General features: G+C 34.2%; 1 protein-coding gene across 4 annotated transcripts in view; it reads left to right on the forward strand.

Moving 5' to 3' along the window:
* TUSC3 (tumor suppressor candidate 3) overlaps positions 1-24444 on the forward strand; it is a 217559-nt gene that overhangs the window by 121824 nt on the left and 71291 nt on the right. For 3 of the 4 annotated variants that reach the window (XM_035726148.1, XM_035726149.1, XM_035726150.1), the window contains exon 6: positions 8246-8335. The exons of the other annotated variant lie outside the window; for it this stretch is intronic. In XM_035726148.1, the coding sequence (XP_035582041.1) occupies positions 8246-8335 (90 nt within the window). The remainder of the gene's footprint in view (positions 1-8245; positions 8336-24444) is intronic. 4 annotated transcript variants of the gene reach the window in all.

Here is a 24444-nt window from a genome sequence, read left to right on the forward strand (position 1 = left end):
AAAAAATCAGTCTATATGTAAGAGGCTACTGCCAGCTGTTTCTGGCTGGTTTTTTGTTCCCTCCTTTATAAGGTGATGATTGTTTACCGTGGTATGCTTTGACTCCCTTCTCTTTTTCTTTTGTGTATTTTGTGTAGTTTTACTTTGTGGTTACCATGAGGCTTACATAAAACATCTTATGATAGGAATATCCTTATGATACTCCTCATAAGGATCCTTTGTTATTGAGAGAAGCAGAAAGTGCTAAAGGGTGCGGTGTTAGTGGCAGGTATCAAAAATTGGCGAGAAATATTTCTTCCCAGACAATGAGGACCCCGTCCTGAGGAGGAATACTTGTGGTTGGGACCTTACTTGGATACAGAAGGATTACATGGGGAGGTGGTAAGGACAGCTCAGGCAATGAGTGCTAAGGAGCCAGAGATGGCAGAATTCAAAGTACAAGCAAAGATCAACCCAGGAGAATGAGTGGTTTACCTTTGAAGTACTGATCATGTTTCTTAGTGGCAGTGGCTCATGAAGAAATCATGGGGAGTAAAGATTTAGGGGAAGAAGTCTGCCTGAAATTGGTTTAAGTTCTGAGAGACAAAGGAGGTATGGCTACCCAGAGGCATCATATTTTAAGGAAATGGCCAGTTTTCATAACAACAACAACAGATTGAACCGCTGAGTTATGTGGTCTCTTGCTTGTAGCCATTTCACCAGTTCAGGAAAAATGGATGCTATTCAAATATAAGCAATATCAGAGCAATATCAACAAAGGATTTAACACAGTATATCTGTGCATATCTGTTACAAGGAAATAATTTACAAATGAGAGCAGCTTTTCCTACAGATACAGAAAACTTACCAGAAAACTTTTGCTGGAAAGTTAAGTGAAATTATAAAAAAATCACTCTAGTATGGATAATGAAGTGCTTGCAAGAAAGAATGTAAAACTAAATATGAGAATTTAGAGATGGCTAGAAAATAGGAAGTAGTAATGTGGCATATGACAAATCTTGCTTATGAACATGGAATCAAAAGGTTTTTCTTTAACAGTACTACCAACCAAATTTAGCTGTATATAAAATAACAAAAGTCAGTTTGTAGGAATGGTTGGTTAAGCCATAGGGGAAATATAAATTAATTGAAAACCATCACAGTAATGGCTTAAAGTAGAAGTACTGTTACTAATACCAGAGAAATTACTTAATATTCATCACTTAAGATTTTAAAAAGTTAGCCAACTATAAATACAAGTGAACTTTCTTAATTAGGTAAAGGATATCTTAAAATGTCTAGCAAATACCTTATTTAGTAGTGATAATTTAAAATAAAGCTTATTACATACTATTCATCATTTTATTAGTGGTCTTAGTCAAAGCTTAAGAACAGAAAAAGAAATGCAGGGAGTAAATAAATGTAAATGAGTAGATATGTCATATTTACTTATGATTGTCCACATGGAAAATTCATCATTTATGTAGAACCAACAATAAAAATTATTACTAGAGTTGAACAGGTTTTCTGAATTCAAAGTCACTATCCAATAATCATTAGGATTTTTATACAGTAAACAATTTATATAATTGGACATAAGATTTTTAACAATAGGAAGAAAAAATATACTTAAATCTAACAAAAGGGGCGCCTGGGTGCCTCAGTCGTTAGGCGTCTGCCTTCGGCTCAGGTCATGATCCCAGGGTCCTGGGATCGAGCCCTGCATCGGGCTCCCTGCTCTGCAGGAAGCCTGCTTCTCCCTCTCCCACTCCCCCTGCTTGTGTTCCCTCTTCCGCTGTGTCTCTGTCAAATAAGTAAATAAAATCTTTAAAAAAAAAAATAAATCTAACAAAAGATGTAAAAAATGTTTACAAATAGAATATCAAAATTCAGACTATATATATCTGTATATATTTATAGCTAATTGTTGGTTTGTGTGGTAGTCCTTTATCCTTCAAATATAAATTTGAAATTTGAGTTTTTTTTCTTTAAGTTCAATATTTGCTTACTTTTGATAATTGAATTATAATGGATTAATTATACTCCAATATAATTGGATACTAGAGGTGATCTCAAGCACCTTAGTAAGTTTAAAAGTGTTTTGGGTTTTGCTCAGGCTAGTTTTCGAGTTGTTTCATTCAGTCAAGCTACCCAGGTTTTTTTTTTTTTTTTTAAGATTTATTTATTTGACAGAGAGAGAGAGACAGCGAGAGAGTAGACATGTCACTCCCCATCCCAAGCAGGGGGAGAGGGACAGGGAGAAGCAGGCTTCCTGCCGAGCAGGGAGCTTGATGTGGGGTTTGATCCCAGGACCCTGGGATCATGACCTGAGCCGAAGGCAGATGCTTAACGACTGAGCCACCCAGGCGCCCCTACCCAGGTTTTTTGATGAAAATATAGTACTTGTTTCAGTGTTTTTGTAAAGTTAAAACTTATTTAGTATTTAGTGTCATGCCAAATCTTGTCACTGTTTTAGGCTAGTGAAACACTGATAATCTCTCTGAATTAGACTCAATTGAAAATAGCATGCCTTCATTATCCTCCTCCCCAGAATTACTGTTGTAAGCTAGTAGTAATCATCATTACTATTTTTTGAGTCTCTTCCTTCTTTGCGGTATGTTTTATGTACTTATTCCTTACAATAATGATGAAAAGGTATTCTTTTGTCCTCCTTTTATAAACAAGGAAGCTAAGATTCAGTAAACTCAACTCGTAGCTCACACAGCTAGAAAATGATTAACTAGGAATTGTTTCTACGTGTCTGACTTCAAGTTGTATATTCTTTTCACGATGCTGGGCTTCTCTAAATCTGGACACATATCTCATATGTTGGATATTTAAACCAATGGATGTAGTGGGCCATTATGACTACAAATAAATGCCTAAGAATATTTATATGGTGCATAAATGTTAAATACTTGAACAGATCCATTTTCTTCCATCCAGATTTTGTATTTCTGCTTTGAATCCTTGGAAGCCACTTACCTTGGCATAGCAGAAAATATTCTAATAATCACAAACACACACTTGAGAAGGAAATCTTGGCAAGTGTGCATGCTCCCCAATGGCAGACTTTTAGAAGTCAATAACAGGCTGCAGAGTACAGACATGTTTTCAAACAATATGTTTTAAAACTCTGATGACAAAATGTTGAATTAAAAAAAGCTCCTCTTGAAACTTTTCTCCCTCTGTTTTTCATTAATATAGAAATATACAAACTGTAATCTTTTCCTTAGCTGTTGATAGCTTATGGAAACTAATTTGAATCTTCTTTACATTCTGCCTGATAGCCACCACTACCACCACCAAACCTGACTCTATTTATTTTTAAAAAAGGCTAGGTTGAAGTGAAAAGATGGATTTGTTCATTTCTAATCTTATCCAATTCTTAAGCTATACTTACAGAGTTAACAGGCTAGCTACCCAAAATGCTAACCCATTTATTCAGATTCTCAAACATTTGTCTGTGTGAAATAACCAATATCCCATTTTCCTTTGGGAAAGAGAATGTTTTTTAGTAATTTTTGGCAAATTATTATCTGATTTGTGGAAACTCTGATGAAAGCCTTGGATTGCACAGAAAAGGAAAACTTCTAAAATAAAAATAATGAATTAGAGCGGACCACTTCTGTAATACCAAAAATCGTATGCAAAATGAGAATAATGAGAAAAAGTTTGTAAAAAAGCTCTATCCACATACCCATTTCTTGGTAAAGAACAAGTCTGTATACAATTAGCAATTGTATATTGAACCTATGCAAAAATAATCTCCCAGGGGATTACTGTTACACATCCGTAGTTCTATAGACTGTATTCTATTGCTGGTTTTGTCTTTTTCATTATTCATATTATTGTATATGACTCAAAGGTAGACTGAGAATGCAGTATTTCTTGGTGAGAGGAAGCTGTTCATAGTGCTTTAGGGTGTAGGATAGAGACAAGTTTGCAATTTCCTTATATAGAGAAAGATACGCAAATATTTAAAAAGGTAATATTAGAGCTTCCTGATTCTGAGTTTAAAAAAAAATTGGTAAAGGAATATTCATAGGTTCCTCCTGGTCTTGAAAAAAAATATTATTAACTCCTGTTTATAACTGATGATAATTGTTTATAGAGCTGAATAAGCATTGATTCTGGTTTTACTCCATTTTCCTTTCCTCCCTAAAGAAGAAGGATGATAAACAATAAACTTACCCAGTACCTGTTTTATGATGAGTTTAAAGTAGAATGTTGGGTAAAATATTGAACTACACTGGTACATAACTTTAAGGAGTATAATATAAATATATAGTTTATGGTTTTCAGAAATAAACGTTGACTTGGAATATCAAAATGAGTTAAAATGTTATGTTCCGTAGCCCTTAGCATAGATCTTCATGGCAACCTAAAGCTCCTCAAAGATGGCTATCATTTGAAAGCAGAAATATAAGTGTGATAAATAGTTATATTCATTTCACATGCAAAGAAAAACATCCTAAGAATTTACAATTAAAAACACGAAAGATAAACATCACTTTAAAAATCTAATAACCCAAACTTTATTATCACAGTAAATCTTAGTAGGACAGAAGCTGTTTTCTGCCTTTTAACACTGATGATCTATATTGTAAAATGATTCACATATCTTAATGTGTCTTCTGTCTCAAAGAAATTATATCAGTTTAATTAGGTAAGTTTTGTGACAAACCTAAGCTTGAAATTAATACAAACGATTACACAATTTTCACATTCCTGAAGGGTTCTTTGGTGTCTGCATATTGTGTTGTATCAGTCAAAATGTATTTCTTGTGACCACACAAAAATGCAAGGTGGCTCTGGCTTCAGAATGAGCACCTTTACAAATTTATTTGAACTAAATTATGTAATTTATGCAGGCACTATCTCTGTGGTTTTTTATTTTGTTATCTCTACAAGTGAGAAGCAGATAAGTGCTGCTAATATTTTTTTCAGTAAAGCAACTGTTGTTTTTAAGTTTGAGTCGTTTGAAGATGGGTAGGTCTGTTTGCAAATTGGTAGTTTCTATATATATAGCCTCGTGTATATTTTTGTGTTAGGATTATGACAAGAATATTATGAAATTTTAATATATTTTTAGGTTATACTTTTCTTAATAAATTTAGTTCCTAATTTTGTGTAATGAGGACAGACAATAGCCCAATAATTCAAAGAATAGTCAAAGATGACTGTAGAGAGGATTATATAAAACAGGATATTTAGTCTTTCCTATAAACTGAGTACAGTTGACCCTTGAACAAGTCAGGTTTGCATTGTGTGGGTCCGTATATCAGATTATTTTCAATAAATACAGTACAGTACTGGTAAGGTATTTTCTTCATACTATTTTCTTTAGCTTATTCGAAGAGTAAGTATATAATAGGGGGCACCTGGGTGTCTCATTTGGGTATCCATCTGACTCTTGGTTTCAGCTCAGGTCATGATCTTGGGCTTGTGAGAGGGAGACTGCTTAAGATTCTCTCCCTCTTCCTCTGCCTGTCACCTCTGCCCCCTTAAAAAGATTTTTTTTCTTTTTCTTTTTTATTTGAGAGAAAGAGAGTGAAACAGGCAGGGGCAGAGGGAGAAGGAGAGAGAGAAAGGGAGAATCTCAAGCCGACTGCATTGATTGCAGAGCCCAACACGGGAGAGAGTGCGATCTCACAACCCTGAGATCATGACCTGAGCTGAAATCAGGAGTTAGATGCTTAACCAACTGAGCCACCCGGGCACCGCCACCCTCTTTTTTAGTATAGTCTTTATCTGGTTTTGGTATCAGGGTAATGCTGGCCTCATAGAATGACTTTGGAAGTTTTCCTTTCTTTTCTATTTTTTGGAATAGTTTGAGAAGAATGGGTATTAACTCTCCTTGAAACGTTTGGTAGAATTCACTTGTGAAGCCATCTGGTCCTGGACTTTTGTTTGTTGAGAGTTTTTGGATTCCTAATTCAATTTCTTCACAGATTATTGGTCTGTTCAAATTTTCTATTTCTTCCTATTTCAGTTTTGGTAGTTTATGTTTCTAGGAATGCATCCGTTTCTTCCAAATTGCCTAATTTGCTGGCATGTAATTGCTCATAATATTCTCTTGTATGTGTTTTGGTGGTGTTGGTTATTATTTCTCCTCTTTCATTTGTGATTTTATTTATTTGGGTCCTTTTTCTTTTTGGTAAGCCTGGCTGGAGGTTTATCAATTTTATTGTTTTTTTTTTTTTTTTTTCAAAGAACCAGCTCCTAGTTTCATTGATCTGTTTTATTGGGTTTGGGTTTTTTTAGTTTCTATATCATTTATTTCTGCTCTAATCTTTATTATTTCCTTCCTTCTGCTGGCTTTAGGCTTCTTTTGTTCTTTTTCTAGCCCTAAAGGGTGTAAAGTTAGGTTGTTTGAGGTTTTTCTTACTTCTTGAGGTAGGCCCGTGTTGCTATATACTTTCTCTTAGGACAGCTTTTGTTGCATCCCAAAGATTTTGGACTCTTGTGTTTGCATTTTTTCCATGTATTTTTTTAAATTTCTTCTTTGATTTCCTGATTGACCCATTCATTGTTTAGTAGCCTGTTGTTTAACCTCCATGTATTTGTGGTCTTTCCAAATTTTTTCTTGTGGTTGACTTCTAGTTTCATAGCACTTGGTCAGAAAGGGTGCCTGGTATGATCTCAGTCTTTTTGTATTTGTTGAGGCCTGATTTGTGACCTATTATGTGTTCTACTCTGGAGAATGTCCCATGTGCACTTGATAAGAATGTATAGTCTGCTGTTTTGAGATGGAATGTTCTGAATATATGTTAAGTCCATCTGGTCCAGTGTGTCATTCAAAGCCATTGTTTGCTTATATAGTTTTTGCTTAGATGATCTGTCAGTTGATGTAAGTGGAATGTTAAAGTCCCCTGTTATTGTATTATTATCAATTAGTTCTTTTATGTTTGTTATTGTTTTACATATTTGGTTGCTGTCAGGTTGGGAACATAAATATTTACAATTACTATATTTTCTTGTTGGATTGTCCCCTTTATTGTGATATAGTGCCCTTCTTAGTCTTCTTGTTACAGTCATTGTTGTAAAGTGTAGTTTGTCTAAGTATTGCTACTCCAACTTTCTTTTAATATCCATTTGTATGGTAAATGTTTCTCCATCACCTCACTTTCAGTCTGCAGGTGTCTAGGTCTAAAATGGGTCTCTTGTATGCAGCATATAGATGGGTTTTGGATTTTTAGTCCATTTACATTCAAATTAATGATAGATATATATTTAGTACTATCTTAATTTTTTTTTTTTTTTTTTTTTGGTCATTTCTGGAGATTTCTCTGATCCTTTGTCTTTGTCACTTTTGGTCTTTCCAGTCAAAGAACCCCATTAGTATTACTTGCAGGGCTGATTTAAATGGTCATGAACTCCTTTAGTTTTTGTTTGGGAAACTCCTTATCTCTCCTCCTATTCTGAATGATAGCCTTGCTGGATAGAGTATTTTTGGCTGTGGATTTTTCCCATTCAGAATGGGAATGTTGAATATATGGTGCCACTCTCTTCTGGCCTGTAAAGTTTCTGTTGTGAAATCTCCAGCTAGCCTTATTGGTCTTCCCTTATCAGTTAAGGACTTCTTTTATCTTGCTGCTTTTAAGATTTGTTCTTTATCAGTATATGTCTAGGTGTTGCCCTGCATTTGTTGATTTTGATTGGGAGTTCTCTCTGCCTTCTGGATCTGGATGTCTGTTTCCTTTTCCAGATAAGGCAAGTATTCTATTATTTTTTGAAATAAATATTCTACTCTCTTTTCTCTCTCTCTCCTTCTTCTGGGACTCCTATAATATGAATGTTACTATGTTTGATGGAGTCACTGAGTTCCCGGAGTGTATTCTCATGTTCCATAATTCTTTCTCTCTTTTGTTCAGCTTCATTATTTTCTGTTATTTTATCTTCTGCGTCACTTATTTGTGCTCCTGTGCTTCTTCCAGCCTGCTGTTCATTGTATTCTTCATCTCTGATGGATTCTTTTTTAACTCTTTAATCTCTGTGGTAAGGATCTCCCTGATGTCTTCTATTCTTTTCTCAAGCCCAGTGAGTATCCTTATGATTATTGCTTTAAATTTTCCATCAGGCCTATTACTTATATCTGTTTCACTTATATCTCTGGCTGTAGCTTCATCTTGTTCTTTCATTTGGGATGAATTCCCAAAGTCCCATAGTTAGTGAAAATTATTCTAATGGGTGAAATTTTTTTAAAAATGCAGTACTGATATTCCTTGATGTACATATTATAACATTACACCCTGTTTTTCAGTGTATAGTCTTTGCTATGACTTCTGGCCAGATGTGGAATCATATCCGTGGGCCTCCATATGCTCATAAGAACCCACACAATGGACAAGTGGTAAGTGCATGTTCTAAACATCCATATTTTAAACTTTAATCCTGTTTAATTTTTAAATAATATTCACACACACGTGGGGCCCGAACTGAGGACTCTGAGATGGAGAGTCACATGCTTTTCTGACTGGGCCAGTCAGGTACCCCTTTCATCCTGTTTATCAGAAATCATGTGCAGTATTTAGTGAGAAAGGATTTTGTCTGTAAATCTAAAGTTTTGTTCTTTCTCTTCTACTACTACCTCTACTGTATGCGTACACACATGCACATATATATATGTATATTTTAGGGTGAGGACTGCTTTACTGTTTAAGAAAATTTGTGTACCTACCACATCAAATAGCCATTCATAACCTAGTTTTTCACCTTTACATATTGCTATGGCAATAATATGTAATGCCAAAAGAGGAAATAGGAACAGTTTATAGGCGGTGTCCCATAAATGGTAAATTTAGTTAAGGAGAGATTAATTAATTAAAACATCATTAAGAACCCTGGCAGTCATATTAGATTGCTAAGAAGTGTTTGTTACAAAATTGAAAGGGAAATTGATATGCAGTTAAATCAGTAGCAAAGTTCACATTAGTAACTGCTACTGAATTTATTTATTTTGTTGCTTTACTTTTTTTAGGTTTTTTGTTTTTGTTTGGTGAATGGGATATATTGTAATAGATCAACTTTGGAAAAATAGATCAACTGTCTTTGAGGCTTTAACATTTATTAGGTTGGTGAAGATTAACTGTTTAAAAATGTGACCTTTTTTCTGTAACTCTTTCATTTGGAAAACATACAGATTTTGAGAGAATAATGTAATGACACCCCTCATGTACCTGTTACCAAACAATTACTAGCCAGTAACTAATACTTGTTCCATCTCTTCCTCCATTCAGTTCTCTTTACCTTCTGTCGGATTCTTCTGAAATAAGTGCTCAGTTTCATTTCATTTCATACAGAAATACTTTCGTAGGAGTCCCTAAAAGATAAGGTCTTACCACAGTCACCTAGAATATTAAATTCTTAATTTGTTTTTTTGTAAATAAATTCCTAAAATTGTAATTCTGAATAAAATTTTCATATGGCAAAATGTTATAAATTTTCTGGAACTCTATAAATATAGGTTACAACATAAGTTTGAAGATTGATTCTTCATTGCTTATAGTGCTTCAAATACCTTTAATATTAAAGCCAACAAGTTATTATTTCTTCTTCCTACATTGTGACTTTCTTTGAACTTCTTCGTGGAACTCTGTACATTGGGAAATATTTCACTTTATTCATTGCCCGTTCCCTGACTGCCCAGTCAGGTTTTAAGGACTAGTGGCTAATTGCCAGAGTTAGATAATGATCAGTTTGGTCTCAGATTTCTCCTGAAGTTGGCAATGATACGGAGTTAGACTGGATGATTAGCTGCCATAGTCATTTAGACATGGGTTTTGCCACGTGTGTATATTTTTGAAATCTTTCACTACTTAGAGGGGTTATTGAATGTTTAAAGATTCAAATTGAATTATTTTAAAGAAAAATAATTGGAAATAATTATCAAGCAAGTCTTTCCAACAGCCCGACTAGTAGGTGGTGTCCTTTCCTCTCCTCCTCCCCGATACCCCCACTCTTTCTCTTTCCTGTTTTATTTTGCCTTCGTAGCACTTAATCATCTTCTAACATGCTATCAAATCTACTTATTTTGTATTTTTATTTCTCTGATTTTTATCATGACATCAGTAAGACATAAAAAGTCCTGCTGTCAGGTCTTACCAGTTTTTGTCACTGATATGTTCCTATTTCATAGAGAAAGTCCTGATGAAAGATTGGATCACTATTATGTTCCTGCTACCTCAGAGAATATTCCTTAAGTTGAAAAGCATGAAGCATTGCTTTTTATTGTTTGGTTGTTAAAGTATATGGAAAATTAACCAACATTCTTATGAAATGTGTTTACTTGTATAGGGGAAGAAAAAACAGTTTTTCTCTACTCTTCTGAGTGTTTGGCTAGGACCCCTATAACAAAATAAAGAAGTATAAGAGAAAAACTTATTAACACGTATACTTCCTGTACACATGGGAGAGACTCAGGGAAAAATTAGTAACACTCAGAGGTGTCTTAGAGTCCAGACTCAAATAACCATCTTCAGCTAAAGATAGAAAAAAAATATGTGCAAGGGAGGCCACTTACATGGAGGTGACCAGGAAAAGCAAGGTAATTAAAAGTAAGATTTATTATGCAGAAGTCAGTCACAGGTACCCCCCTCCACACATTTTTTGATAAGGGTCTAAAGTTGTTTGTAGGAATTTACCTTTGTCATTCCTGGTAGAAGGGGAGGAGGGACACCTTCGGAAACATGTGCTGCCTTTAGGCAGATTGGGGAGGCCAGAGAGCTTTTCTTGTATCTTCTTCTCAACTTCCTTCAGGCCAAAATAATCCTTACACGAAAGTGACATATTTTTCTTACTGTAATCTCTGTTATCTATTGCTTTTCTAAACCATCTAATCTCCTTACATGTAGTTTACTGGAGTAAGAAGCTCCTAAAGTTTGTGCCAGTAACAGTAACTGAGAATGGATGTGACCTATTGTTTACTGACTACATGTGAGGCAGTAGACTTCATAAGCTGAATATTTTAGGCTACCAGGTGAATATTCCTAAAATATAACTTATTATAATATGTATGGACCTAAGTTACCAGTGTACAATCCCAAGTACCTGTCCCATTTCCTGACCATTGTGATTTTACTTTTCAACCTGTTAACTCTACTACTTTGCAGAGAAAGTGTTAGCCTGTTTGTACTGTTGTATGTTTCCTAAACTTTTTTTTGCTGCTTCCATTCCTGGAATGTCCTCTGTATCTATAAGATTGTACCTCTCCTTCATATCTCACCTGATTTTGCCATCCTGCTGAGATGTGTTACTTCTTAATTACATTGGAAGTGCCCCCGACTTCCCTTTACATATTTATTAACATGTGGTTAGTCCACTTATCTATGCATTTTTTAGTATAATGATTCTTTAATGTTTCATATATCCCATTTTAGTCAAGTCCTTATACATATGGAGTTTCTTTGAAGCTATTTTCATCTCTACAACTTGCATTGAGCTGGTCCTCAGTAAATGTTTTATTGAATGATTGTAAGGACTCATACTAGAAGATTTTTGTTTCTAAAATTGAATTATCTTTTAATTTTCTCACTAGTCAGAAGAATAATAGGATTAACATGTCACTATTAATTAAGCATAAACCAGTTACTCACCTTAAAGTTCAGGTTAGAGATTTTATTTATTTAGAAAATTATCTTTTTCCACATTTTTATATTACTATTTTTCAGGTAGTGATTGGCATGGCCCTTAGGAAAAGGTACTCTGAGGCCCAGAGGAACACATTAGGAGAATTTTCTGTATTTTTAAATGGAAAAGCATTTCCTTCATACATACATCTTTTAACATATTTATCTTAAATTTCAGCAACTTAATCAAAAGTTAGAAATAATGAAATTTAAACCAAGGTATTTAAAAAGATGAATTTTGTTCCAAACTCTACCCTCTTGTATTTTATAAAAATATAAAGATTTTAGAAATTCAGGAGCCTCTTTTACAGCAACAATTGCATGAGTATGCTCTTGGCCACAGAGATGTGGATACAGTTTTAAGTTGATGTGAGATATTAACTGCTTAGCCGTATAGACAAAGCCTTTAATCTGCCTATTAAAGCACAGTGAAAAGGGCAGCAGAATGTTGCCTGTTAGTATATAGCTTTTTTCTTGTTTTGCATTTTGACATATTCCAACAAAATTTCTCTTCCTTCCTTTTTATATGCATAATGTCAACATACACTGAAATAGGAAATTATGGTTTAAGTTTTGCTTTAATGAATTGCTTTACATAATAATGTGTTTTCATATTACTGAAACATGGTTACTGGTATAGAACTTTAAATAATGATTGTTCATTAGAATGATAACAGCAGATGTTTTTCTTTATAATAGATGTGTTCAAATTTCAAGATATAACTTGAAAATTAGTACTATCCTTCTTTGGTAATTTCTTCATATTTTAACCTGTATTTCTAAAGAGAAATTACCAAATCTCTAAAGAGAATTTGTGTTTTTGAGAATAATTATCATGAGGCTATTTACCTCTTTCAGTGGTATGGAGTATCTTATGAATATATAAAGGAATTTTATAACTTGGCATTAATTCTTGATGACCAGTGTACATCAAGTGCATTAGGGTGGAACTAAGAGAGTACTTCTTACTGGTTTTCACATCTGTAACGATTTCCATTTACTCTTATTTGTAGGTAACTATTATACACAAAGATCAGCTAACTGAGTTGTAATTTTTGTTGAGTTTTGCTAAATTAATTACATAAATGTTTTACTTCAACTCAGATGTTTTGAGGAATTTATTCATGAAGAATTTAATCAGTGTTATGTTAACGTGAACTAACTTTGTAAATACTTGAGGATTGCATTATGAAAGTCTGTGATTTACAGAATTATTTTTTTCCTTTTTTCTGAAGTTGTGATTTCTATATAGAATTCTGGGTGATTATTGGTTCTTTTGTCCCAATACTATATAACTAGATTGCCATTTTTCCTGTATAAGTTTAGAAAGAATTTAAGATCAAATTTTATACTTTTTAAGCATAAAAACCACATTAATTATAAAAAGGCTTACTTTTATTTTTTTCTTCACCCTGACCAATTTTCATTTCAGGCATTGATTTATTAGTATTATCACTTGATATTTTAAATTACACTTTAGGAAATTCAAATGTTTAAGAATAGTAAGACAATCTTGAAAGAGAAGTACAACGCTAAATGACTTTAGGTTACAGATTTCAAAACTTTTTATTAATTGTGAAAGTATATTCTGTTAAATTGGTGTATTTGTCCTTCATGCATATGCACACAGTTATGGCAATAGTAATGCCAAAATGCAGTGTGGAACATTTAAAAATGTAGAATCTTAACAGTTGTCATATACCATAAATATAAATCCCATATGGATTATGGAGGTAAATATGAATGGAAAACATGCTACACTGAAAGACATTATAATTAGGAACTTTCATCATCAAAATGTTCCTATCAGGAATGTGAAAAGGTAAGTCAGAGAGTGGAGAAATCTTCGCAAGGACTTGGATCCAATACATATAAAGAAGAAACACAACTCAGTGGCAAGAATTTGGGGAAGACTTGATCACACTTTCTCAAAAGAAGCTATTGGAATGGCCACTAAACATATGAAAAGGATTTCAGCATTATTACTTAAGTAAATTGAAGTTAAAACACAGTAAAGTGCTATGATACAATCGCCACAATGATTAAAATCAGTAACACTGATACCATGCAGTTTCAGTACCTAGAAAATGAATTCATTCAAGCAGTTTAAAAGCTGACAACATGTATTAAAACAATCATACTCATACCCGTGATCCTGAAATTTTTCATAAATACATATTCAAAAGAAATGCATACATATGAGTGCCAAATGCAGTGCATAAAAATGTTAATAGCATTATTCTCAGTAGCCCCAGAGTGGCAACAACCTAAATGTCTATCAGTAGAATGATTAAATAAATTATAAATAGTGGAATATATGTAACTACTTATAACAAAAAGAACAAATCTCAAAGATATAAAGTAAAAGAAGTCTGGCACAAAACCAGGCAGAACTTAACTGTGGGTTAAATGTCAGAGAAGGTACCTTTGAGCTGTGTGGGTTGTAACTGGAATGGGACAGGAGACAGCTTCTAGATACCCTATTTCTTCATTTAGTTAATAGGTACACAGGTGCAATCAGTTTCTAACTTTGTGAAATGTGAACTCTTCTGGGTGTATGCTATACTTCTATAAACATTTTTCTATACTCTGAAAACTTTAAGACGTTGATAAAAGAAATTGACAATAAACACAAATAAATGGAAAGATATACCATGCTCATAAGTCAGAAGAATTAATGTTAAGTTGTGCAGTGCATACTACCCAATGCAATCTGTAGCTTCAGCACAATCCCTATCAAAATACCAATGGCATTTTTCACAGAACTAGAACAAAGAATTCTAAAATTTGTATGGAACCACAAAAGATATGGAATATCTTGAGAATTAGAAAAGCAAAAGCTGGTGATATCAAGAGCCCTGATTGCAAACTATACTACTAAGCTATGGTAATCAAAACAATATAGTACTGCACAAAAACACATAGAGAGTCCAACAATAATTGACCATATAAACATGGGTCTAATCTTTGACAAAGGCGGCATGAATACACAATGGTCTCTTCAATACATGGTGTTGGAAAAACTGGGGAGCTAAATGCAAAAGGATGAAACTGGACCACTTTCTTACAACATACATAAAAATAAACTCAAAAGGGATTTAAGACTTCAATGTAAGTTCGGAAAAATTCTTAAAAGGTAACATGGTATTGGATATTTGCCTAAGCAATATTTTTTTTGGATCTGTTTAGGCAAGAGCAAAACAGGCAAAAATCAACAAATGGGACTACGATCAAGCAAAAAGCTTTTACATAGGGAAGGAAATCATTAACAAAATGAAAAGGCAACCTACTGAATGGGAGAAGATATTTACAAATGATATATTTGATAAGTGGTTAATATCTAAAATACACAGAAAACTCCCACAACTCAGTATCAAAAAAACAATACAATTAAAAAATGGGCAGAGGACCTGAACAGACAGTTCTCCAAATACATACAGATGACCTACAGGTACAGGAAGAGATGCTTAAAATCACTAATCGTCAGTGAATGCAAATCAAAACCACAATGAGATACCGCCTAATGTGTCAGAATGGATAGTATCAAAAAGAAAATAAGGGTTAGCAGGAGGAAAGGGAACCCTCATACATGGGTGATGGGAGAACAAAATGATGACACCACTGTGAAAAACAGTATGGATGTTTCTCAAAAACTTAAAAATAGAACTGTGTGATCCAGCAATTGCACTTCTGGCTATTTATCCAGAGAAAATGAGAACACTAATTTGAAAAGACATATGCACCCCTATGCTTATTGCAGCATTATTTACAACAGCCAAGATATAGATGCAATGTAAGTGTTCATTATTAGGTGAATAGATGATGTTTGTGATGAATTTGTCCCCCACCCTTAGGGAACATTTGGTAGTTTCTCTGCAATTTTGGTTGTTACAACTGTGGGGGCATCTGCCTACTAAGGGCAGTTAGTGACAGAGGCCATAGATGCTGGTGAACATCTTACAATGCAGAGGACAGTTGCCCACAACAATGAATCATCTGGTCCCACATGTCAGAAGCAGCCCTGTTTTAGAGCTACAGAGAACCTTAAATATAATTTTGTCTTCTCAGATGTTTTGCAGCCAAGGAAACATTCCACTTAGCATTTATACTCAAAGGTTGACTTTCTTAAGAAAATAAGTAAATTGAAGTAACCAGTGCTTAGGATCACACTGACCTATAGTTCGATGTTTAGGATTGTTGTAAATATTGAAAGCCATCAGTAAATATATTGATATAGAGATGTTTTTGATATAATCATTTTCCTTAATATACCTTAGTAAACATGATTTAATCTTAGACATTTAATATGCTTAAAAAAAGATGTTTACATAAGAGAAAGTGAAGAAGACTCTTAATCCCAAAGACTCCTTTTTATGCCTTTGTTCTCAACTGTTTAAGAAAAACAGGGTTGAATTTTTCCCAAGCTCTCCTCTTACTGGTTATGTCATTAGGGGGTATTACTGAGTCTTTCTGTTCTTCTGTAAAATAAGTCTAATCTTGCTTTTCTTACCTTGTGTAATTCTTTATGAAATAAAATATGATAATAGATGTAGAATCAGTTTTAAAAATGGAAAGCACGCAGCCTTAGTTTGGATTCCTCCCAAAACAGTCTCAAAGGCAATAATTCAAGTAAGAGTATATACATATTTAAGAATATCTATTGTATCTTTATTATAATTTTTAGCAACTATATAGATTGACAGATCATGTATTCCTTTATAGAAGATTTGTTATTTTTGCTCCATCAACAGGGTCTGTGTTTTGAATTGTATTTTCCAATAGTAGTATGCATTGCAGTCCTCTGAGCTCTGCATCCCTACTGCTTTTTCACCTTAAAATAGACAGTATACACTTAGGGAAACACGGGTGAGAATGGCACAAAGTTTGTGGCCATCAATAGAATCTACGTGTAATGTGTCCATTTGTCAGCTCCAAACTTCTCATTCTAGTTTTAATAGTCTAATATTTTAACTGGACTGAGCTACCTGGATCAGACAGCTTAATAAAAGACTATGGGGGACGTCGTTGGGTCTTCATTTAGCTATTAGTTTACAAAATTCAACATTTGTAATGTTGGTGACTTTATATTTTCATATATTTTGGAATAAAACATGTCTACAAGATCTAAAAATGCTATTATAATTTCACTGCATTGAAAATGTAAGTGTAGATAGAGTGTAAAGAAAATTAATAGCGCACACAGTGTGATGCTGTGCTGATTTGCAAGTTTGTTTGTCACCATTAAGATGCTTTGTAATGGCACAAGCCAAGTACTAATGGTCTACTTAACAGCATGAAAGTCATCACAAAAGCAGTTATTACTGTGTAGCTAAAGGGAAACTATACAACTAACTGTATCATTACATAGGACATAAAAAGATATTTTCTGTTAAAAAAAAGACATCATCCTGAATGAAATGCATTCAGTGAAATAAAGCTTATATTTAGATAATAACTCCCAACATATATAAGTGTAGTATTCTTTTTGTTTTGTTTTAATTTCCCAGGATTTGGCTTTTCACTGCTGCCTGAGGATTGCTATGGGTTTACCATATAAAATCCAAAATATTTCACTGCACTAAACCTAGTTCAATTGTGAATGAAACTAAGAGCTGTGTTCTCTGTGCACATGCAAAAATATTGTATTGCAAAAATGGCGTGCTGCTTAATATAGAATTTATCAAAATGGAGCACTTTTTCTGTGTCTCAGGCAGCCACAATAGTCTTAGACTTTCTCAATTCCTTTATACTTTTATGCCTCAGGGATTTTGCATATGCTGTCTTTTTGAGGGACATATTTTAGCCATAAGTTGGAAACTGTATGGACTTATTTAAACTAAGAAAAATTATTTTGAATGAAAATATTTACAGGGAATTCAATAGTTTTACTGTAATCTTCATACCTCCACCAGAGACAATGTCAGCATGCAATTAAAATTTTTAAATATTTGCAAATGACACTACAGACAAAGCGCTGATATCCAAAATCTATAAAGAACTTCTCAAACTCAACACCCAAAAAACAAATAATCAAGTCAAAAAATGGGCAGAAGACATGAACAGACACTTCTCCAAAGAAGACATACAAATGGCTAACAGACACATGAAAAAATGTTCATTGTCATTAGCCATCGGGGAAATTCAAATCAAAACCACACTGAGATACCACCTTACACCAGTTAGAATGGCAAAAATTGACAAGGCAAGAAACAACAAATGTTGGAGAGGTTATGGAGAAAGGGGAACCCTCTTACACTGTTGGTGGGAATGCAAGTTGGTACAGCCGCTTTGGAAAACAGTGTGGAGGTTCCTCAAAAAGTTAAAAAGAGAGCTACCCTATGATCCAGCAATTGAACTCCTGGGTATTTACCCCAAAGACACAGATGTAGTGAAAAGAAGGGCCATATGCACCCCAATGTTCACAGCAGCAATGTCCACAATAGCCAAACTGTGGAAAGAGCCGAGATGCCTTTCAACATATGAATGGATAAAGAAGATGTGGTCCATATATACAATGGAATATTACTCAGCCATCAGAAAGGATGAATATCCCAACTTCTACATCAACATGGATGGGACTGGAGGAGCTTATGCTAAGTGAAAGAAGTCAAGCAGAGAAAGTCAATTATCATATGGTTTCACTTATTTGTGGAACATAACGAATAGCATGGAGGACATTAGGAGAAGGAAGGGAAAAATGAAGGGGGGCGGAATTGGAGGGGGAGACGAACCATGAGAGACGATGGACTCAGAAACAAACTGAGGGTTTTAGAGGGGAGGGGGGTGGGGGGATGGGTTAGCCTGGTGATGGGTATTAAAGAGGGCACGTTCTGCGTGGAGCACTGGGTGTTAAATGAAAACAGTGAAAATTAATGGTGTACTGTATGGGGACTAACATACATAATAAAATTAAATTAAAAACTTTGAAATAAAAATTTAGACAAGTCAGAGGGGGAGACGAACCATGAGAGATGATGGTCTCTGAAAAACAAACTGAGGGTTCTAGAGGGGAGGAGGGTAGGCGGATGGGTTAGCCTGGTGATGGGTATTAAAGAGGGCACATTCTGCGTGGAGCACTGGGTGTTATGAACAAACAATGAATCATGGAACACTACATCAAAAACTAATGATGTAATATATGGTGATTAACATAACAATAAAAAACTTAAAAAAATTAGATAATCATAATCGATATACATTGAAGATATGCAGAAACTTTACAGTGGATTTTGGAATTGGGATTCTGCCCTGTCATTTATTCATGTTTTTATTTTTCCATCCAGTAGACATTTCCTGAGAGCCCATTAAATACTAGATCCTATATTTGCCTTAGTAGTGCCAGTATATCACGGAGCTCATAGACTAGTGGAGAGATGTAACATCATACGGATTTGCATAAAAGCTCAGTTAGTAAAGCCTCACCAATTGGTGCATTGCATGGCATTAGAAACTGGAATTGTTTTCTCATTTTGCCTCAGTACCATGGTCACTTTGTTGCTGTGACCCTGAATCTTATTTTTTAGAAGTTTGGCCTTACATCTTATTCCTTTTGATTTTTAAATTTTTTGTGTCTATTTGGACTCTGGTAAAACTCCTTGCCTTTAGCATCTGCTGCTGTTGTTCTGTGCCTTCATCATCGCAATACAGTCTTAATCCTAAACTCTGCCTGACCTTGATTACCAGCTTCTGGAACCAACCCAAACTATGCCTACTCTTACTTTCAGCTGTTGCTACTTGTGATCAGGCAATTAAGAAGGACCTTGTGACTTGTATCCTTACCTCTAATCAAAGCATTTCACATGATAGATACTAAATAGTTGAATAGATGGATAGATCTTTCTTTGCAAAAAAGAGTTCAATGTATATTTTTAGCCTCTCAAAAATGTTTGTTTAAAAAAATGGTTTTCCCTAAATTTTGTTTGTATTTTGTAATTAAGACCTTGAAAGCATATACACAGAGAATTATAGAACTACAAAATGAGAATGTGTTTTCTTTTGTCACACTTAATCTAATACAGTTAAATATTCTGAGACTCCAGAATAAATGCAGTATCAGAGGAGAAAATAGACAAATAGCCATCCTTTCCACAGAGAAAAGGATATATTGCTTTCTAACTGGTTCGTATTGTTTAAATTTTTTCCAATTTGGGAAAATTATTTAGTGCACTAGAAAGAGTAATGTGGTCTTTAAAAGCCAAGGAAATTATTCTCATCCTACCAATGAAACTGAGTCAATTATATTAAACATAATTCATAATAGGCATACACATTCTAGTTTGAAAGAAGCTAAAGTTATGTCTTTACAGCTTCAAAATAAGACCATGTAAATGTCAGTAACACAGTAATTCTTGTTTAACGTATGTTTTTTAAACATTATATTTTGATTTTCTAAAATGCTAATCAATGATTTAAATACAACTATTCTTAAACCTGGATGAAATTTACATTCAAAAGTTACTTCAGTATATCACATTTAGATAAAAAGATTAGGAGCTATGAGAAAACTTGTAAAATTTGAGATTAGGTTCAGTGAAATATGTTTTACTGTTTCTTATATTAAGGAAGTTTTGTGGTTTTTTGTTTTTATTTTTTTTTTTTTGGTAAAGTCCTAAGCACCACCAGTCACATGTCACATACTTACCAAAACAGAGAACCAAATATACTATGTCACTTTTATATTAAAGGTCACAATAGGATTTGGTAATGTTGGACCAGATTATGCTTTAGTGTATAAGTTCTAAAACTTCAGAATAATTGATAACTCTTAAGGGAAGAAACAATAGATATACATTGGAGAAATTTCCCATTACTTTGGATGAGTCATGCTGAATATTTTAAAATAACAGTAGATCTCTCTCACCTACTTCCTCCCTCCCCCTAAATGTTATTAAACTTGTGGTGTCATTTTAGCTAAAAAAAATCAAATAACCTAAAGGATGGAAGAATAGCATGCAAATAGAAAAATGAATCAGATATATTTTTTTCTGTTAGTTCTGATTTAAAATAAACACATAAAATATTTTATTGTAACTATTATAAATTTTGGAATGATGGTCTTCCTTTCTCCATACTTCTAAATCCTTTCTCTCCTAGTTCAGCTGTCACTTTTTTGGTAAAGTTTCTTCTTTATGTTCTTGGATGCATATAAAATTTTCCTATTCAGAACGGCCATGATAGTTATTTGTCTTACCTTTTGCATAATCATGTCCCCTAATTAATTTTTCAGAGTATCTTGAGCACAGAATCAAAATATTACTTGTCTTTATAATCCTCTATGAGACTGTATACACTTTGAATAAATGAGCAAGCCAAAAAATATACACACAAAATGACCAAACCTAAGGGATTTATATAGATTTTTTTTTTTCTATATTTGGGCTACCAATGCTGCCTGTGTTTCCCTAGCTTTTTATAAAATGTCGAAGTTTTTATGTTTTTTTTTTATTTTTGGCTTGTTTTATGTTAACCTTAAAAAGTGCCTGATTTTTTTTTTTTTCTATTAACTAGGAGACCATTGACTAATATAGTATAGAAATGGTTATTTATGAAATTATTTCTTGCTCTATAACTATATTTACTCTACTTAATATTTTTCCAATATAGGTTGTAATTGTTCCTTATGTGCACTAAAGTTTAATCTATTTGAAAGATTTTGGACTGGTTCCAAGTGTGTGTATTTAATTTGGACTTACCCCAAATTGTGTATTGAAATACAGAGTTAATAAATATATACCATAAAATGTTTTAAAACAACTTAAAAATATTACTTGCCTCTACTATAATGTATAATCTCTTATTTTATCCATGAGTGTAACTTTTTAAAAGCTTTAAGATTCATTCCTGCATTTTATAATAGATGTACTACTAACAGAGGAACTGCTGTGTTAATAATGCAAAAATGCTTTAATTCTCTCCCAAGGAAGCAATTACTGTGAATAGCAACATTTTATTTCTGCCAAGAAATGAAATTATTGTGTCCTACATCACATCTCACAAGAATCTGTCAAAAGCTCTGAAAGTTAGGTAACATTACAGTTTCCTTTCGCTAAAAAAAATGAAAAGTTTTTTTTTTTTTCCTCACAACAGAAAGGAACATTATGAAATAAGTCATCACTATTTATTTTATCTGAAATTTGATTTGCAATTTATTTATTAAATCTTTAAGGTTCAGGCTCAAAATGTAAACTATGAATCTTTGGGGATGATTTTCCAGTTATAGGAGATTGCGTCATACCACTGTGCTCTTTCTTTGAAGCACGTATCTGTTTAGGTTCAGTTTAAGTGGATATGCAAACTAATACCTACAGTTTATTCTCATATACTCAAACCTATGAGGCACCAAAAATGGTATATGCTTTTCAAAAAATTTAATAGTATAAATAATATGTAAGTTTGCACACATAGTGAGTACGCCACCACTTTGTTGTTCTTCAGGAATCCTACAACTGTTCAATTCATACAAACTACCTCAAGCCTCATATATGAAGAAGAAATGTTTGCATTATTATTATAATCTCTATGGAATCTAAATTGTTTGGAACTGTTACATCTCAAAATAATGTTTGCTATTAGGTAATTATAGTTTCTGATGTATATTTTGATACTGTACCATTCCTACACTTTACATGAAAATGAAGTGTTTTTTTACACCTTTCATTGTGATATGTCCTCACGATATTCTGGTGCTGTTTATATTTTAAGTTTTGATAAATAGAAATAATTTTTTTCTCCATTTTGCTTATTGGTTAATATATTGAGTTTTGAAAGCATGGATTGTCTTCAACCATATATTAAACAACTAACAGCTTTATTAAAATACACTAAATATAACTAGCAATCACTAAGTGTAATAACTCTTCAGTGAGTTGTTATTTACACTTCATTACTGATTAAGCCATTACTAAAGGCATTTTCATTTTACAGTGTTTTCATTTTCTCAATTTTCCCCTTACACTCCTTCCATTCATCATGGTTTTAGAAACTTTCAAACCTTTATTCTGCTCTCTTGTTCCCTCTCTGTGTTTACTATTTCATTAATGCTAGTAAAATTCTGGACAACCTAGATTTTTTTTTAAGTATCCAGCTATCAGCAGTCAAAATCTATGGTAAAATCTAACATTAAAAGGGATGGTATAATCTGAGATAATTAATGTGGCTTTTAAAAGTGCTAATTGCAAAAAATAACAATGTATGAGAACCTAGCTTCCTTGTCTACCCACAAAGATCAAGGGTTAGACAGCTATCCACAAATAAAAACAACACTGCAAGAGGCTATAAAGTCCACTGTTAGCAACACAGTGAACAAAAAAAAACTGAGAATAGTAGCACAACAAAAGAAGGAAGACTGCTTCATTTTGCATGCATCATCCCATGCTGGCATTATTCACAAAGAAAGAACTTTCCCAGCTAGAAAGTATTCCCAGAGCCTAAGAGGGAAGAGTGGATGAGCAAAAAGCCTTTTGGTGTACTGTGCCATGGTCCACTTCAGTTTTACCCACCCAGACCAGCAAAGCTGAGACATATAGTACCAGCTAGGATCAAGCAAGACAAGAAGAGGCTGCTATTAGCTGACACCCAGCAGGAGAGATTTCCATAGAGATTTGCTCTGAGCACAAACTCAGTAAGTAAAGCCACTGGTGAAGCCAATGGCCAGGGTAGCCACCAAGGACCCCCTGCAAATTTTGCCATTTTTCACCCCACAGGTATTTTCTTTTTTTAAGTTTTATTAATTTAAATAATCTCTACACCCAACATGGGGCTCTGACTCCCAGCCCCAAGATCAAGAGTGGCAAGCTCTTCCAACTGGGCCAGCCAGATACCCTACCCCCCACCCCACACAGGTATTGCTATTCACTGACCCCAGCTGCTGAGTTCAACCCTGCCCCACTGGAGCCTGGGAGTCCTGTTGGAAGCCAGTTCAAGACTCTGCCATGCAAGATGAAAGCCTAGAAGCCCTGCTCATCACTACCATGGTAGACTGAGCTAAAGAATAAAGAAACAGCACACCCCCCAACCTGGTACCAATACATTCCCCTCACTCGGTTCCCTGGACCACTAGACACAGGGTGATATCACCCTCTGCTGTGCAAGGTTTTTTCTTATCAAAGTCAGTCCATAAGGTCTGGAAGATGCAACTGCTTCTTAAAATGCTTAGATACCAAAGCAAGTCTACAGGGATTGCAAAGAATCAGAGAAACAAGACAAGACTCCACCAAAGGAGAGTAAATCTTTAATAACTGTCTGCAAAGAAATGGAAATCCAGGAATTGCCAAATAAAGAATTGAAAATAATTGCCATAAAGATGATCAGAGATCATACATAAGAGAATACAAATAAACAATACCAGGAAAACAATACAAGAACAAAGTGAGAAATTCGCCAATGAGCTAGAACAGTAAGATTAAAAAGACTCAAATACCCACAAGCAAGCTGATGATGGCTGCTGCCAAGGCTTAATGCTAACAATGTGGGGAAGAAACTGCCAATCAGGGTGCCCACCACAACTGATTGCAGGCAGCAGGGCTGAGTAGTAACCTACCCATCAGCAAGCCTGAAGGGGCTGCAGCCAGGCCTCTCTGCTAACAGTGTGGGGAGCAAACCTAGATAGTAGTTCATTGCAGACAGTCCTTTCAGCTAACAGCACAGGGAGCAAACCATGCCCAACAGTATACCCACAGCAATCGTGGCTCAGCCATAACAGGAGGGCATATACAGCTCACACAGGAAACATACATCAACCACCTAGTTCTGGTGATAGGGGGAATTGCACGACAGGGAACCACAGGAACCCTTTTACATAAGGCCACAACTTTTTTTTTTTTTTAAGATTTTATTT

The sequence above is a fragment of the Zalophus californianus genome, chromosome 2, assembly GCF_009762305.2.
Source record: "Zalophus californianus isolate mZalCal1 chromosome 2, mZalCal1.pri.v2, whole genome shotgun sequence".
Taxonomy (NCBI): domain Eukaryota; kingdom Metazoa; phylum Chordata; class Mammalia; order Carnivora; family Otariidae; genus Zalophus; species Zalophus californianus.